General features: G+C 43.0%; 1 protein-coding gene and 1 pseudogene across 1 annotated transcript in view; one reads left to right on the plus strand and one right to left on the minus strand.

The window, feature by feature from the left end:
• The window catches only part of PDGFRL (platelet derived growth factor receptor like), an 84,660-nt gene extending 69,843 nt beyond the window's left edge, over positions 1–14,817 (minus strand). Inside the window, exon 1 of the mRNA XM_045988108.1 lies at positions 14,701–14,817. Coding sequence (XP_045844064.1) covers positions 14,701–14,755 — 55 coding nt within the window. The 5' untranslated portion in view covers positions 14,756–14,817. The remainder of the gene's footprint in view (positions 1–14,700) is intronic.
• A 3,680-nt stretch (positions 14,818–18,497) lies between these two features.
• On the plus strand, positions 18,498–18,608 carry LOC123937621 (annotated as a pseudogene).
• The last annotated feature ends 785 nt before the right edge of the window (positions 18,609–19,393 follow it).

Consider the following 19,393-nt stretch of genomic DNA (forward strand, 5'->3'; position numbering starts at 1 on the left):
AAAAAAATTGACAAAATTCAACATCTGTTCATAATAAAAACTCTCAACAAAATGGTATAGATGAAACATAATAAAGCCCATATATGAAAACACACAGCTAACAACATATTCAATGGTGAAAAGCTGCAAGGTTTTCTTCTAAGAGGAGGAACAAGACTAGGATGCCCATTCTCACCACTTTTATTCAAAACATTACCAGGAGTCCTAGTCACAGCAATCAGACAAGCAAAACAAATAAAAGTCATCCAATCTGAGGGCACCTGGGTGGCTCAGTCAGTTAAGCATTGGTCTTTGGCTCAGGTCATGATCTCAGGGTCCTGGGATGGAGCCCTGCATTGGGCTCCTTGCTCGGTGGAGCAAGAGGGGCTTGCTGCCCCTCTCTCCTGCTTGTGCTCTCTCTCTCTAATAAATAAATAAAATCTTTTAAAAAGTCATCCAAACTGATAAGGAGGAAGTAAAATTGTTTTTATTTGCAGTTGACATCATATTATATATGTAAAATCCTGAAGACTCCACCAAAAATACTATTAGAATTGAAAAGTGAATTGAGTAATGTTGCAGGATACAATATTAATATACAGAAATCTATTGTGTTTCTGTAACACTAATAATAAACTACATCAATGTAAAGTAAGAAAATGATCTCACTTATAACTGCTTCAATAAGAGTAAAATATCTAAAAATAAATTAAAAAGGTAAAAGACCTACTCTGAAAACTGTAACATTGATGAAAGAAAATGAAGATGACATAAAGAAATAGGAAGTTATAACATGCTCATGGATTACAAGAATTAATATTATTAAAATGTCTATACTACCCAAAGCAATTTACAGATTCAGTGCTACCCCATCAAAATATCAATGTATTTTTCACAGAACTGAAACAAATACTCTTAAAATTTGAATGGAATTACAAACGACCCTAGAAAGCCAAAGCAATCTTGAGAAAGAAAAACAAGGGTTTAGGAATCATGCTCTCAGATTTCAAGTATACAACAGAGCTACAAAAATGAAAACAGTATGGTACTGATATAAAAACAGACAAAGAGATCAGTGGAACAAAATAGAGAATCCAGCAGTAAACCCTTATAAGGTCAAAGAGGATAACAATATGCAATGGGGGAAAAAACAGTCTCTTCAAGAAATGGTGTTGAAAAAAAAATGTTGGGAAAATGGGAAAGCTACATGCAAAAGAATGAAACTGGACCACTGTCTTACACTATGTACAAATGGGTATTAAGGAGGGCACATATTGCATGGAGCACTAGGTGTTATACATAAACAATGAATCTTGGAACACTACATCAAAAACTAACGACAAAGTGTATGGTGACTAATATAATAAAATCAAATTAATATACAAATCAGTATATGAAATCAGAATGGATGAAAGACCTAAATGTAAGCCTTGAAACCATAAAACTCCTAAAAGAAAACATAGGCAGTAAATTCTTAAACATCAGTCTTAGCAATATTTTTTTGGATCTCTCTATAGGCAAAGGCAACAAAAGGAAAGATAAACAACTGAGATTACATCAAACTGAAACGTTTTGCACAGCAAAGGAAACCATCAACAAAAGGAAAAGGCAACCTCATGAATAGGAGAAGATGTTTGCAAATTATGTATCTGATGAGGGATTAATATTCAAAATAAAGATATGACACAACTCAACACCAAAAAAAGTCTGGTTTAAAAATGGACAGAGAGAAGGTATGTGCTATGGTGAGTGCTGTGAAGTATGTAAACCTGGAGATTCACAGACCTGTACCCCTGGGGCTAATAATACATTGTAATACATTATATGTTAATTTAATAAATAAAAAATAGACACAGAACCTGAATAGATATTTTTCCAAAGACGACATATAGATGGCTGACAAACCCACGAAAAACTGTTTAACATCATTAACCATCAGATAAATGCCAATCAAAACCACAGTGAGAGGACGCCTGGGTAAGCAGCTGCCTTTGGCTCAGGTCATGATCCTAGGTTCTTGGGATTGAGTCCTGTGTGGGGCTCTTTGCTCAGCAGGGAGCCTGCTTCTCCCTCTGCCTTCTGCTCCCCATGCTTGTACTCTTTCCTCTCTCTTTCGGACAAATAAATAAATAAAATCTTTAAAAACAAGACTTTATTGGGACGCCTGCGTGGCTCAGTTGGTTGGACAACTGCCTTCAGCTTCAGGTCCCGCATCAGGCTCCCAGCTCCACGGGGAGTCTGTTTCTCCCTCTGACCTTCTCCTCACTCATGCTCTCTCTCTCACTGTCTCTCTCTCAGATAAATAATAGGGAGGGCACGTGTTGCATGGAGCACTGGGTCTGGCGCAAAAACAATGAATACTGTTACGCTGAAAATAAATTAAAAAAAAAAGTCTGCTCCACTGAGATTTGTCACTCCAAAGGCTAAATTATGGGTAAAGCCCTCGTGGGGACTATGTCATCTCAGGACCTGCGGGGTCACAAAAAGACCAGGGGTGTCTGAGAGTGGCAGAGCTCCCAGGTATTGAGGTGAGGAAACCAGCTACAGAGATGGAGCCAAGGAGGGGGCTCTCAGCTCGGGGTCACCTTAAACAATGTCCCAAGGCACAGTCGGGCCACTGCTCTTCAAGCAGGGACCCCACAAGTGGCAGATCCAGAGAGATCCTCTTCCTTCCTCCTCTGAGAGGAGTGGCACAGGGGTGCATTACAGGAATCTGCTGGGTTTGGAAACTCCAAACGGGGCTGTGCACCAGAGATAGAAATGCTCAGTCATGGCCAGGTGAACTCAGAGTGCAGCCGGAGACCAGGGAGAGGGAGGGATTGACTGCTTTCCTCTGAGGGCGTACTGAGGAGTGGGGTGCTGAGCTCTCTGCTCCTCCAGGCCAGAGATTGGGAGGCCACTATTTTCATTCCTGTCCTCGAAAGCCCTATGGAAAGTGTTCAGGGAACAAAAGCTCCGGAAAGGGAACCCAAGCAGATTACTTAGCCTGGCCCCTGGCAAGGGTGGTGCAATTCTGCCTCGGGCAAAGACATTTGAGAATCACTGCAACAGGCCCCTCCCCAAAAGATCAGCAAGAACATCCAGCCAAGACCAAGTTCACTTCTCAGTGAGAAATGCAGAACTCCAGAGCTAGGAAAAGCAACACATAGAATTCATGGCTTTTTTCCCCATGATCCTTTAGTCTTTCAAAGTTAAATTTTTTTAATTTTATTTTTTTCTTATTCTATTTTTATAATTTTTCCTCTTTCCTATTTTAACGTTTTTTAACTATTTCATTTTATCAATACCTTTTTAAAAAAATCTTTTTAAAAATTTTTATTGTTGGGCTCCTGGGTGGCTCAGTGGGTTAAGCCTCTGCCTTCGGCTCAGGTCATGATCTCAGGGTCCTGGGATAGAGTCCCGCATTGGGCCCTCTGCTTGGCCTGCTTCCTCCTCTCTCTCTGCCTGCCTCTCTGCCTACTTGTGATCTCTCTCCCTGTCAAATAAATAAATAAATAAAATCTTAAAAAAAATTTTTTTTGTTGTTATAGTCACATTTTATCCCTTTATTGTATTTAACCTTATTTTTTGAATATATATAGGTTTTTTTTTTCCTTAAAATTTTGGGATGCAGTTTCTTCTAATAGATCAAAATATACCCTATATCCAGCACATGGCTTTGTTCTAGTCTCCAGCCTGATCACATTCTTTCCTCTCTTTTTTTTTGTTTTTTGTTTTTTGTTTTCAACCAACATCTTACCAATTCCTTTTTTAGAATCTTTTTAAATTTTCATCTTTAGAGTCATATTCCATCCCTTCATTGTGTTTACCCTTATTTTTGTGTGTGTATATAAGTTTTTCTTTCTTTAAAATTTTGGGAGGTAGTTTCTTCCAACAGACCAAAATACACGCAAAATCAAGTGTGTGGCTCTGTTCTATTCACCACCATATATATATATATATAATATATATATTATATATATAAGAAGGAAGGTGGGGGAGAAATTTTATATATATGTAATATATATAATATAATATAATATAATATAATATAATATAATATAATTTATATTATTATATTATTATATTAAATATAATATATAATATTATTATATTAAAATCCCCTACTATTATAATATATATAATATAATATATATAATGTAATATATATATATTACATATATATAAAATTTCTCCCCCACCTTCCTTCTTCCCCTGGGTTTCAGGTCTCTTTTGATTTGGTTGGTGTATATTTTTCTGGGGTCGTTGCTACCCTTTTAGCATTTTGTTCTCTCATTCACCAGTTCTTAGCTGGATAAAATGACAAGGCAGAAAAACTTACCACAAAAGAAAAAAAGAAAAAGAACAAGAACAAGAGGCAGTACCGATGGCTAGGGACCTAATCAATATGGACATTAGTAATATGCCAGAACTAGAGTTCAGAATGACAATTATCAAGGTGCTAGCTGGGCTCAAAAAAAGCATGGAAGATAACAGAGAATCCCTTTCTGGAGGAATAAAATCCCTTTCTGGAGAAATAAAAGAACTAAATCTAACCAAGCTGGGGAAAAAAAAAAAGCTATTAATGAGGTGCAATAAAAAATGGAGGCTCTTACTGCTAGGATAAATGAGGCAGAAAAGAGAATTAGTGATATAGAAGACCAAATGACAGAGAATAAAGAAGCTGAGCAAAAGAGAGACAAACAACTACTGGACCACGAGGGGAGAATTTGAGAAATAAGTGATACCATAAGATGAAACAAAATTAGAATAACTGGGATACCAGAAGAAGAAGCGGGGGGAGGGGGGCAGAAGGAATATAGGAGCAAATTATAGCAGAGAAGTTCCCTAATCTGGTGAAGGGAACAAGCATCAAAATCCAGGAGGCACAGAGGACCCCCCTCAAAATCAGTAAAAATAAGTCCTCACCCTACCATCTAATACTAAAACCTACAAGTCTCAGTGACAAAGAGAAAATCCTGAAAGCAGCTCAGGACAGAAGGTCTGTAACATATAGTGGTAGAAATATTATAGCATATTTAAAGGGTCTGTCCAATAAGGAGATCTAACAATTTTAAGTATTTATGCTTTTAACATGGGAGCAGCCAATTATATAAACTAATTAATAATAAAATCAAAGAAACACATTGACAATAACATAATAGTAGGGGATTTTAACACACCCCCCCCCCCTTCACTGAAAGGGAAAGATCATCTAAGCAAAAGATCTGCAAGAAAATAAAGGCTTTGAATGACACACTGGACCAGACAGACATCACAGATATCTGTCTCAACTGGTATCACATCTGTTGAGTATCACATCTGTTGATTTCTCAACAGAAGTCACATCTCATCTGGTACCAAAAGATTGGGATCATTCTCTGCATATTTTCAGACCACAGTGCTCTGAAGCTAGAACTTAATCACAAGAGGAAACTTGGAAAGAACTTAAATACAGGAGGCTAAAGAACATCCTATTAAAGAATGAATGGGTCAACCAGGAAATTAAAGAAGAACTTTAAAAATTCATAGAAACAAATGAAAATGAAAACACAACTGTTCAAAATCTTTGGGAAACAGCAAAGACAGTCCTGAGAGGAAAGTATATAGAAATACAAATCTTTCTCAAGAAACAAGAAAGATCTCAAGTACACAACCTAACCCTACACCTAAGGTAGCTGGAGAAAGAGTAGCATAGAAAGCTAAACCCATGGGCACCTGGGTGTCTCAGTAGGTTAAGCCTCTGCTTTCAGCTCAGGTCATGATCTCAGGGTCATGGGATCAAGTCCAACATCGGGCTCCCCTTCAGCAGGGAGCCTGCTTCCTCCTCTCTCTCTCTGCCTGCCTCTCTGCCTACTTATGATCTCTCTCTGTCAAATAAATAAATAAAATCTTAAAAAAAAAAAGAAAGCTAAACCCAGCAGGAGAAAAGAAATAATAAAGATCAGAGCAGAAATCAATGAAATAGAAACCAAAAGAATAGTAGAAAAAAAATCAATTAAACTAGGAGCTGGTTCTTTGAAAGAATTAATAAGATTGATAAACCCCTGGCCAGACTTATCAAAAAGAAAAGAAAAAGGACCCAAATTAATAAAATTATGAATGAAAGAAGAGAGATCACAACCAACACCAAAGTAACACAAACAATTATAAGAACATATTATGAGCAACTGTATACCAGAAAATTGAACATCTGGAAGAAATAGATGCATTCCTAGGGACCTATAAACTACCAAAACTGAACCAGGGAAATGGAAAACCTGAACAGACCCATAACTAGTAAGGAGATTGAAGCAGTCATCAAAAATCTGCCAACAAACAAGAGTCCAAGGACAAACAGCTTCCCAGGGGAATTCTACCAAACATTTAAAGAAGAATTAATACTTATTCTCCTGAAACTATTCCAAAAATAGAAATGGAAGGAAACTTCCAAACTCCTTTTATGAGGCCAGCATTACCTTGATCCCAAAACCAGACAAAGACCCCAACAAAAAGGACAATTATAAACCAATATCCTTGATGAATATGGATGCAAAAATTCTCAGCAAAATACTAGCCAATAGGATCCAACAGTACATTAAAAGGATTATTCACAACAACAAAGGGGGATTTATTCCAGGGCTGCAAGTTTGGTTCAACATCCACAAGTCAATCAATGTGATACAATACATTAATAAAAGAAAGAACAAGAACCATATGATACTCTTGATAGATGCTGAAAAAGCATTTGACAAAGTACAGTATCCTTTCCTGATCAAAACTCTGCAAAGTGCAGGAATAGAGGGTACATACCTCAATATCATCAAAGCCATCTATGAAAAACCCACAGGAAATATCATTCTCAATGGGGAAAACTGAGAGCTTCTCCCCTAAATTCAGGAACATGGCAAGGATGTCCACTATCACCGCTGTTATTCAACATATGACTAGAGGTCCTAGCCTCAGCAATCTGACAACAAAAAGAAATTAAAGGCATCTGAATCAGCAAAGAAGAAGTCAAACTCTCACTCTTTGCAGATGATATGATACTATATGTGGAAAACCCAAAAGACTCCACTCCAAATCTGCTAGAACTTGTATAGGAATTCACTAAAGTGTCAGGATATAAAATCAATGCACAGAAATCAATTGCATTTCTGTACACCAACAAGACAGAAGAAAGAGAAATTAAGGAGCCAATCCCATTTACAATTACACCCAAAACCATAAGATACCTAGGAATAAACCTAACCAAAGAGGCAAAGAATCTGTACTTAGAAAACCATACAGTACTCATGAAAGAAATTGAGGAAGATACAAAGAAATGGAAAAACGTTCATGCTCATGGATTAGAAGAATAAATATTGTGAAAGTGTCTATGCTACCTAAAGCAATCTACACATTTAATGCAATTCCTATCAAAATACCATCCATTTTTTCAAAGAAATGAAACAAATAATCCTAAAATTTGTATGGAACCAGAAAAGACCTTGAATAGCCAAAGGAATGTTGAAAAAGAAAACCAAAGTTGGCAGCATCACAATTCCAGACTTTAAGCTCTATTACAAAGCTGTCATCATCAAGACAGTATGGTACTGGCACAAAAACAGACACATAGATCAATGGAACAGAATAGAGAGCCCAGAAATGGACCCTCAACTCTATGGTGAACTAATCTTCGACAAAACAGGAAAGAATGTCCAATGGAAAAAAAAAATTAAAAAAAGACAACAAATGGTGTTGGGAAAATTGAGACAGCCACATACAGAAGAATGAAACTATACCATTGCCTTACACCACACACAAAAATAGACTCAAAATGGAGGAAAGACCTCAATGTGAGAAAGGAATCCATCCAAATCCTTGAGGAAAACACAGGCAGCAACCTCTTCGACCCCAGCGGCAGCAACTTCTTCCTAGAAACATTGCCAAAGGCGAGGGAAGCAAGGGCAAAAATGAACTATTGGGACTTCATCAAGATCAAAAGCTTTTTCACAGCAAAGGAAACAGTTAACAAAACCAAAAGACAACGGACAGAATGGAGAAGATATTCACAAATGACATATCAGATAAAGAGCTAGTATCCAAAATCTATAAAGAGCTTAGCAAACTCAACACCCAAAGAATAACCTAATCAAGAAATGAACAGAAGACATAGATATTCCGGCAAAGAAGACATCCAAATGGTGAACAGACTCATGAAAAAGTGCTCCACATCACTCGGCATCAGGGAAATAGAAATCAAAACCACACTGAGATACCACCTCACACCAGTCAAAATGGCTAAAATTAACAAGTCAGGAAATGACAGATGCTAGCGAGGATGCAGAAAAAGGGGAACCCTCCTACACTATTGGTGGGAATGCAAGCTGGTGCAGCCACTCTGGAAAACAGCACGGAGGTTCCTCAAAAAGTTGAAAATAGAGCTACTCTACAATCCAACAATTGCACTACTGGGTATTTACCCTAAAGATACAAATGTAGTGATCCAAAGGGGCACGTGCACCCAAATGTTTATAGAAGCAATGTCCACAATAGCCAAACTATGGAAAGAACCCAGATGTCCATCGACAGACGAATGGATAAAGAAAATGTGATACACACACACACACACATACACAGAGAGAGAGAGAGAGAGAGAGAGAGAGAGGAATACTATGCAGCCATCAAAAAACCCCAAGATCTTGCCATTTGCAATGACGTGGCTGGAACGAGAGGGTATTATGCTAAGCAAAATAAGTCAATCAGAGAAAGACAATTATCATATGATCTCTCTGATATGAGAAATCTGAAAGGCAGGGTGGGGGTTGTGGGGGAACATTAAGAGACTTTTAATCTCAGGAAACAAACTTAGGGTTGCTGGGGGAGTGATAGGGTTGCTGGGTTATGGACATTGGGGAGGGTATGTACTATGGTGAGTGCTGTGAAATGTGTAAGCCTGACGATTCACAGACCTGTACCCCTGGGGCTAATAATACATTACATGTTAAAAAGAAAGGTATGAAGCTTCCTCAAAATATTACAAATAGAAATGCCAAATGATACAACAATTCCACTTCTGAGTATTTATAAGAAAATTAAAATACTTATTCTAAGATATATATACACTATATGTATTTCTACCTTCATTGCAACATTATTTATAACAGGCAAGATATGGAAGCAACCTGAGTGTCCTTTGATAGATGAATGGATAAAGATGTGTTATATATATAACAATGGAATAGTACTCAGCCATAAAAAATGAGATTCTGCCATTTGCCACAACATAGATGGAACTAGGAGTATTATGCTAAGACATAAGTCAGACAGAGTTAGACAAATACAATTTCACTTATATGTAGAACCTAAAAAATGAACAAATAAAACAAAAGTGAAGGAAACACGTAGATGTAAGCAATACAGATTACCAAAGCAGGGGTGGGGGGCAGGGAACGGGTGAAAGAGGTAAGGAGAATAGGAGGTACAAGCTTCCAGTTCCAAAATGAGTCAGTCAATGGGCTGTAAAGTACAGCATAGGGAATACAGTTAATATTGAAATAACTTTGTATGGTAACTCCAGTCACAGTGGTGAGCATGTCATAATGAATGTAAATGCTGAATCAGTAGGTCCTACACATGACATTTATGTACTAATGTATGTTAACTATATTTCAATAATAAAACCCTTGCTTTGAAATATTCCTTATAATGTTCATTCAGTGTTGATTTTTCTTATTTTAAAAATATAATTGATCTATTAGTTTCAGGTGTATGACATAAAGATCGGATATTGGTATGTATTGTGAAATAATCACTCACTTCTTGAAGCACTCTATTTGCCTGGGTCCTAAAACACAGCGCTGTCTTTGCTTTTGGTTTCTATTTTGTTTTTACCTCCGTCTCCAACAACTCCTTTTCAGTCTCTTTTTGCTCATTGTCTTTCCTGAATGACCGAAGTTCCAAGGGCTTCATCCCTGCAGCTCACCTCAGCTGTTTAGGACACTCGATCTCTAAGTGGCCTCACACAGCCTCCTGGGTCCCAGCAGCATTTTTGTGCTGCCAGCTGCTGCCTCGTCCTGTCCTGACTTTGCCTCGAAACTCCAGATGTGAATATTCCGTCGCTTACTCAGCACGGCCACTTGGAAAGCTAGCAGGCATCTCCAATTGAACGTGTCCAAACTGACCTCCGGAGGCCCCTTCCGTCTGGCTCCATCCCCCATGTCCCTTTACCAGCCTATGACAACTCTATTCACACAGCAACTCAGGATAAAAACCTCAGAGTCCCACGTGGTTCTTCCTTTCTCTCCTGGGCCGCATCAAATCCAGCCACAAATCCTTTTGGCTTCATAGAACCTGATCCTCGTCTGTCGGAAAAAGTGCCTACAGCCACGGTAGCCACGCCAGACCAAGCCACTGAGCACACGGACTATTAAAACCGCTCCCTGTGAAGCTCCCAACTTCCTCCCGAGCACTCCTGCCTTTAAAAACATCTGTCGCGTCAGGGGCGCGCCTCTGCTCAAGACCGTCCAGTGACTCCCATCTCATTCAGAATAAAGCCCCGAGTCTTCCTGTGCTCTACTAGGCTTGCCAGTTCCTGTCTCCCACCTATCGGTCCTCCGGCCACGCTGGCCACGGGACCCCCTGGAAACTGCTGCACTGCTTCCCCAACCCCCAGACCCCCCCTCCCCACACCCCGCCCTTGCCCTGCACACCTCTTCTTCCCCACACTTGCTGCCTGTGAGTCCTCTCTCCGGCCAGGCCTGACTCGCCTATCCAAACCATGCTCCCACTCCCCTCTGGGCACCTTCTGTCCTCTGACTCCATGTTACATGTTGACTTGTGCCCAAATGGCACACCAAAGTCCTACCCCCCGACCCCCGTAGGGCTGCGTGTGACCTTATTTGCAAATAGGATCTTGGTGGTTGTAACCAAGTTAAGAGGAGGTCATCAGAGAGGGCTCTGATCCAATGTGCTGCTGTTCTTATAAAAAGACACATGGGGTGCAATGGGTGGCTCAGTCGGTTAAGCCTCCAACTCTTGATTTCAGCTCAGGTCATGATCTCAGGGTCGTGGGATCAAGCCCCCAGGCTCAGTGGAGGGGGGGAGGGATGGGTTTGGCGTGGGTGGGCTGCTTCAGGATTCTCTCCCTCAGCCCCTCCCCCTACCCGGCCACACCAATAAATAAATCAATCTTTAAAAAAATAAAGAGAGGCACACACAGAGGGAAATGCCACGTGACGTTCAAACACATATAGGATGCAGAGCACCTCGTGGCAACAGGGGGCAATTGGGGTGATTCAGCTACAAGCCCAGGAGCACGAAGGACAGCCAGCCACCACCGCAAAAGCCAGGAAGAGGCAGTGACACCCAGCGCTGCAGACGCAGCTGGTCCTGCGGACACCTTGCTTTCTGACTGCTAGCTTCTGGAACTGGGCGACACTCAACTTCTGTTGTCCTAAGCCACCTGGTCTGTGGTGCTTTGTTTCAGCAGCCCTGGGGAACGAATATGTCTGGGTTATCGATTCCTTATGCCACTTAGCACTTCCTGCTATTTTTAGCTTTTCTTGTTGGTCCACTTGCTGTCCTCCCCATTAGATTATGGGCACCACAGAGGTGGGGTCTCTCAACCCTGTCCAGGGAGAGGCATCAGTCCTCAGGACTCACTCGTCTGGCCATCACCTGCCCTGTCTCTCTGTCACCATCAAACTCTGCTCGTTTTTGACTCTAAGGATGGGAGATTATTTTTTGTCAAACATATGGGCCAAGATCCCATGTGCTTAGAACCATTATTTACACTCCTGAATGATGTGGATTTTTATTTTTTATTTATTTTTTATTTTTTTAAATTTATTTTTATTTTATTATTTATTTTTTAATGAAAAAAGGATTCTTTTTTCGTTATAAGGATTTCTGAACTAATTCTTATACTCCTTTTCCAAGGAATACATGGATATGCAAAAATGCTAGAGTTCTGATTGAAGAATCACGAGCCTGTGTCTCCCTCCCTGCCTCCTTAGAGATCGGCTACTTTGGCCCGGTGTCACAACAAATTCCTGCTGTCCTCCCCGAGACAGAACCTTCCACGGGATACAAAACAAGCCCATGTGAGACTGAAGATCACATTAGCATTGACTAAAGGTCTGGGGTAAATTCAACAAGACAGGAACAAATCCATTTTTGTGGATGTATTAAATAAATGAAAATATTAAAACTATTTATGTAAATATTTATGTAAATGAAACACCAGTAAGGACTTGGGATTTTATACTCTAGTATGTAAGAACAGCAGCACCATATGAAGAAACCCAGCAGGAACAGATTCCATACAAACGCTGACAATCCCGGGCTGGATGTTGGACCTGACTCTAAAGGGGGTCCGAGCTGTTTGCGGTCTCAGTCCCTCACTTTCATGCCTCCTGAGTAGCAGGTGCCTTTCTGGCTCTCATTTTTCATGAGACAAGATTGTACTACTTCTAAAGATGTAAACAATGCATTTCAGATTTAGGCAAGGCAAACATCACTGGGGTAGAACCAGATGTAGAACAAATATGTGCTTGCAGTGTAGCCTTCTACTATCAGAAGACCTGTTTTAGAAATGATCAGAAAAATAAAAGGCAGTGTCCTGAGTTGAGTCATGGGCCTTGTGGCTGCGGTGTGTGTGTTCTGCGATGGACTGGGTGTAGCTTGGTCCAACCTGCCCATCAGACTGGCGCTGGACGGCTTCTGTATATGCCTCTGTCTTTGGCCGGTTCCTGGCCCAGCCAGCCACGTGATCACTCAACACAAAACAAAAACAAAAACAAATATTCTTAATGCGTTTAAGAATACAGTTACATAATTTAATGAAGCAGATATACTTTTCTAATTATGGATTCAATATTCTCTTGATCGCTCATCTACATATACTTTTAAAAACAAAGCCACAGTACTATTAGCACACCTAAAATGTACCATTATTTCTTGTAAAATAGGCTTTGTGCTCAGCTTTCTCTGTCTTGCAAAGTTTTCTTGTTTTTATGAATCACATTGGACTTAAATAGAGACTAACAGATTCAGGCTGTTGTTTGCAGTCATCCCATGATGTGGACACATACCGGCTGGGAAAGACCCAGGAGGTAGTGGGTGAGCCTGCCTCCTGGCCCTTGGAAGGAGGCATCATGGGTGTACTGTATAACCAAGCGAACGGGCTATTGGAAGTTATTTTGTCTGGCCATCTCCTGACCTATTAAAAAAAGAGAGAGAGAGAGAAGATACCAGATTCTGCATTTCTGGCACTTGAGCAGTCACATTCAAGGACCTGCCAGGAGCCTTTTTTTTTTTTTTTTTTTTAAAGATTTTTATTTATTTGACAGAGAGAGATCACAAGTAGGCAGAGAGGCAGGCAGAGAGAGAGAGAAAGAGAGAGAGAGAGGAGGAAGCAGGCTCCCTGCAGAGCAGAGAGCCCGATGCGGGACTCGATCCCAGGACCCTGAGATCATGACCTGAGCTGAAGGCAGAGGCTTAACCCACTGAGCCACCCAGGCGCCCTGCCAGGAGCCTTTTAATAGTGCCTTTTACAATGTGACCTCATGCCAGCTCCTCTCTGGGCAGAGTACCCCTTGCTCCTGGGACAAAAGCATTGCCCAGGTTTGATTCAGCAAGTCTCTAGGACGGGAGGGTCCTCACCTCAGCGTCAAGCCCCAGGACCATCTTGGCCTTCACAAACTAGAACATGGTGGTGGGGGGGAGGGCACAAATGCCTCCAGTTTCACGGGAAATACAGGAACTGCTGAGGATTGAGTAGTGGATAAAATGTGAGTCAGGTTGAGGTGGTTCCAGAGTGAGATTGCCTAATAGCAAAAGCTGCTTTCAAGCAAAACTAAGCAAAACTCGCGGCTGTAGCTGAGGAATTCCGAGGGAGGTTCCAGAATACCAGGATGTACCTAGGGGCCAAATGTACTATACCTGTAAATAACACTGTTTGGATAAATAATGGAGCCAACCCAACAAAAATCTAAAGTCATATATAAACATAGATACAAGAATACACACACACACACACACACACACACACACACACACACACAACACACACAAATAAAGCCTGACCCTGGTTGTGAGTCTAAACAACAGGGTGAGTCCAGGACAGGCCCATGCTCAAAAAAAAAATCAAGAGGCACTGGGGAGCCCCTATGCTCTACAAAAATGCATTTTCTTTATCTTTTCCCTATCAGTTAAGAAGTGCTAACAGCGGCTGGATTTTGATTAAGTAGATCTTGCAAGATCCAACCCCAGGGTGGCATACGAAAATCAATCAAGGACAGCAGCGGGAGAAGGAGGACCCTTTGAATTTTGCCAAAGAATCAGCAGCAATCGCCTTGCTGGGATGGCACCGCCCTCAAAAGCCGAGATCCGGGGAGAAGGCGCGCGCGCAGAGGTGGCAGCGAGCCAGCGCTCCCGGCTCCCGCCGCCACCTCCCAGAAAGACACGTTGACACTGGGGGTGGACCAGGCGCTGGCGGGGGATGCTCAGTTTGCCCGCCAAGGGCTTTCCGGGAGCACCGGTGCGTTCCTAGTGGGGACCCTAAGGGAAGGGGTAATGGTCATTGTTCCCGGGGGAGTCCCGAGGTGGAGAGTCGAGATAAGAGGCAGGTGCACCGGGCAGGGCCAAAGCCGAGCCTTGGAAGGTCAAAAGTTAACAGAAAGAGCTGGCTGGAGGACTGTCGGCTGCGGGAGGATCTTGGTTGGGGATCAAAGCTAAATGAAGGCGCAAACTGGGTAGTCCCCGCCCAGGGTCACTCACTTTCCTCCAACGCTTCGTGCAGGAGCAGAAAACCAAGCAACAGCCAAACCTTCATCTTCAGGGCAAAGGGCGCCCGGGCAGAGGTGCCGGGACCGTGGTCTGCGGAGCACCCGACAGCACCGGGCAAAGGCAGGGGCGCAGGGGGGAGGCGGCGGGCGAGGGGCGTGTCGGGGCGGGCGTCTGGGACGCCACAGCTGGAGGATTCGGTTTCATGAGATGGAAACCAGTTTGGGGGAAAAGTTGAGTTTTTCTTTTTTCTTTCTTTCTTTCTTTTTTTTTTTTTTTTTAATTCAGCGTTATGTGACCTCTCCTGCCCCCTAGCGGAGCAGTGGAGAGAGACGCTTTTTCGTGCGCGGAGGGGAAGGGCTAAGGGCAAGATGTCCATTACAAGTCATATCTTGAATTTTCTCCACCTGGGCATTTCACCAAGTTTATTGACTTCAGCGAGGTCCAGTGTAATCCTGTAGGTACTGATGGGGTGTTATTTAACCATAATTATCCAAATATCACCAACACTCTCAGGCAGCGGCAGAATGCCCTGTAAAAAGTGCCCTCTAAATATTTTTTTATTCCCAGGTCTGTCCCTTGAGCTAACAAGACCATTGCCCTCAGCAGTTTTTGCCGTTCCTCCGTGTCCGGCCAGAGATGGGCTCTGCACCCAGCCCTGTTTCTGCTGGGCACTGGCATTTCCCCTGCCACTGAGAAGTTAGAATCCTGGGGTTCCCAAATGTGGAAGCCGGCCTTCCATCAGAGGGACCTACAGCAGGCCAGCTCCTTCATCAGTTTCCCAGCAGAGGTTTTGGAGAAATAACTTGGGCCTTTTTGTTCAGAAGTCCCATTACTGTGCATGACACTCAGTTGGGTGTATGGGAGGGACTGTGCCAGAAAACAGTTCCAAATAACAACATCAGTGCTTCCGGTCTCCCAACACATACAAACACGTCTTTCTCGGGTGCCTGGGTGGTTCGGTTTAAGCATCTGCCTTCATCTAGGGTCATGATCCTGGGGTTCTGGGATGGAGCTCTGCATGGGGCTCCCTGCTCAGCGGGAGCCTGCTTCTTCCTGTCCCTCTGTCCACACTCCCCCCTGTTTGTGCTCCCTCTGTCAAATAAATAAATACAATCTTAAACAAACAAAGAAACAACAAACACAACTTTCCTTCTGAATCAAAATCAGTACCATGGGGTGCCTGGGTGGCTCAGTGGGTTAAAGCCTCTGCCTTCGGCTCAGGTCATGATCCCAGGGTCCTGGGATCGAGCCCCGCATCGGGTTCTCTGCTCAGCAGGGAGCCTGCTTCCTCCTCTCTCTCTCTCTGCCTGCCTCTCTGCCTACTTGAAATCTGTCTGTCAAATAAATAAATAAAATCTTTAAAAAAAAAAAATCAGTACCATGGGCTTCTTTTAAAAATACTATCTCTATTCTCCCCAGGAGGCTCCTCAGTTCTAGCAAACTCTTTCCCAACCCCTTCAGGTTAGGAAACCCAGAGAGGTCCAGCAGTGCTCCATGAACCCTTCTGTATGCTTCTCAAAGCATCCTAAGGAGGTAATTGAAAGGACAAGGAAATAGTTTTGCAAACCAAAATATCCTTAAACGTTACATGGTGTAATATAAGCTACTAAGAGTGGCGAAGTTCAGAGGGGTGAGAAATCGTGCAGGTTGGAGGAGTGATGGGAAACCTCGGGCTAGGGCTGGAATTTGGAAAGCAGAGGAGGAGTGGAGGGGGCAGGTGTGCATCTTTTCCGATTCCTGGGCCAGTTCTCGGGAGAGCATGGACCGAAGCACAGAGCAAGACCCGGCCGGCTAGGGCTGGCTGGCCAGGCTGGAAGGGTAGTTTGCTATGGGAGTAGTGTGGAAAGGAGACTGAAGCAATAGCGGGGTCCACAGAAGGCGGGCTGTGGTGGCGCAGAGAATTTAGCATTAATGAACCCCTCTGCAGAGAAGGTCAGAGGTTTCTCAGCTTGCAGACCCCTGTGATCAAAGCAGCTTGCACATACATTCCCCTAGTGAGCAGCAGGGTCTAGACCTCTAGCCCACTTCATTCCAACATTACTATTCAAGTGAGCTTGATTCAAAATAACAGGAAGGAGACTTCTCCCTCAACACTGAAGGCAAGGAATTCAGCACAAACCAGTATTCATCAGCCACTTAATGCCCGAGGAACCAAGAATTCCACCTACCGTCACCAGCTCTGGGGCCAACGTTGCTCCTCCTTGAGTGCAGTGGAGAGAACAGTTGCCCGGGAATACGGGAGACCAGGGGTCAGGTCCTGACACTGCCACCAACTCCCAACTCCTCCCCCAATTCCGTTCACCTCTCTAGATTGAAGCTCTCTCCTTGGTAGAGGAAGGGAACTAGATGATTATTTCCACATGTGTTTACAAGGTGTTTGCCCTTATGACGGTGGAGACCTCATTGCTATTGTATGGAGTGGATAGCGTGAAGACAAGCATTTGAACCACCATAATGGGATGCGTCTCCTTGTGGGGAGCACACGCAAGAGTGCTAAATCTGCCTGGTCTGCCCCCACGGAGCTCCCTTTTCATGCTGACTCCACGACGTTGACAACTTCACTCTTACCGGGTGTGGGAGCCTGGGTTCAGTCTACACCTCCTCTCCCCGACTCCCGATAATCACCAGGCCCTGCCTGGTCTACCTGCTGACTGCACCAAGGCCACCCCTCTTTGCTGTCATCCCTCACTCCACAGCCTCCTAGTTGGTCTCCCTGCCTCTCCTTTTTGTACCCCAACAATTCCAGCAACCACATCTGTCTGTGAATGATACTCTAAACATCTAATGCAATTGAAACTCCTCAAAAGCCCTCTGGGAATGCTGAGACTCCCAAGTTCATGGCCCTGCTGGTCTCTCTGGCTACCTCCCTTGGTGCCACTCTCTGTCATGCCCTCCATGCTAATGGCACACTGCCTTCACCCGCCCCCAGGCTTCATTGTGGGTTCGCCACTCCTGGGACTCCCTCTGCCCCAAGTAGCCCACTCCTTTTTATACACCTGCCTGCCCTCTCACCACACCCCAAATCCTGGCCTCCCTTGCCCTCCAAAACTTGGCTCAGATCTTGCCTCCTCCCAACTGGGCTTGGCCGTTCTCTGGTAATGGAAATTTCTATCATAGCATTTAGAACAAAAGGCAGAATTTAGTTGTGAATCTAGCTTTCTTTCTCCTGCACCATTCTATGAGTCCAAAGGTAGGAATTGTGTCTTATTAAATTTTATATTCCATCACCAGTTTCTGGAAAGTAATAATTGGTTAGGAACTTACTCTGTTCCAGGCAGGGTGTAATCACTGTTTCTTGTTGATCCAATCAACAAGCCTATAAGGTAGCTTCTGTTGTTAGTATTGTCCCCATTTTATAGATGAGGGTGTCCAAAGTTAAACTTGTAGCTAAGTCATAACCCAGGTTTTGCCTGACTCCCAGATCTATGGGTATAACCCCTCACTCTACTCACTAAAATGATCTGCTGAAATCATTACAGATAAAAGTTGTCCAATGGGGCCTGCCCTATAAACTCGAGATGCCACTAAAGTGTCTCTCTTAAGCTCCTGAGACTAGCGGTGAATACACCGTGACTTGCCTCAGTGTTGCACAAGATGACAAGGCAGCCAGATGAGCGGAATTGCACATCCTCCCATGGAGAGAGGAAACACACACCTTGATCCCCCTTTTGTAGGAGTCAGAAGAACAGGTGGCCATAAAAGCAGCCATTAGAAGAACACAGCTATAATTTTAATGAATTGTTAAGAAGCCGAAGGCAGACTGGAATGAAGGTTGAGAATCTCCTGGAGTCTACGGCCATACCACCCTGAACGCGCCCGATCTCGTCTGATCTCGGAAGCTAAGCAGGGTCGGGCCTGGTTAGTACTTGGATGGGAGAATCTCCTGGAAGTCTCAGACTCCAGAAGAGTCCAGATTCATTCAGGAGCTCTTTCCATCACCCCTGCGGGTTGCTGATGAGGAAGAGCGACTGGATGGCCCCACACAGGAAGAGACCTGGCATTAAGGATGAGCTGCACTCAGTTGCTCCACCTGTGTTTTCTTTTATTTAAAGAAAGTTTTTTTTTTTTTTTTAATTACTCAACCCACTTAAAGATACTTAAAACCTCCACAGAATTATATAGGCTGGAAAATGACAAAAATAATAAAAACGACTTTCTGTGTCCCCTACCCTTCCCACTAGCTATGAAGGGGGCAAAATGTACCATAGCATCATTGTTGTCCTGTTGATAAATAGTTTGGTTGTTTAAAAAACTCTTACAAAAAAAACTTCAGTAACTGTTGTGATCCAAATATCTTGACACTCATGAGTAGTCATTCTATAAGAAGTGAAGCAAAAATGAAATTATTCAGCCAAAGGTCATGATATCTCATATTTTTGGTGAACGCTGCCAATTTAACAAGGCTATCCCTGTTGACAGCCAATTCTGCTTTCCTCTGGAGTACCCTCACTCCCCCGACTCATGCTATTCAATATTTATAATCTGGGGTGGGGTGGAGGGGGGTTTCATTATGCTCTTTTTTTAAGAAAAGATTTTATTTACTTACTATTTATTTGAGAGAGAAAGAACACAAGCCAGGGAGGGAAGGAGTGGGCAGAGGGAGAAGGAGAAGCAGATTCCCAACTGAGCAGGGAGTTTGGTGTGGGACTCAGTCCCGGGACCCTGGTATCATGACCTGAGCCGA

The sequence above is a fragment of the Meles meles genome, chromosome 2 (assembly GCF_922984935.1).
Source record: "Meles meles chromosome 2, mMelMel3.1 paternal haplotype, whole genome shotgun sequence".
Lineage (NCBI taxonomy): Eukaryota > Metazoa > Chordata > Mammalia > Carnivora > Mustelidae > Meles > Meles meles.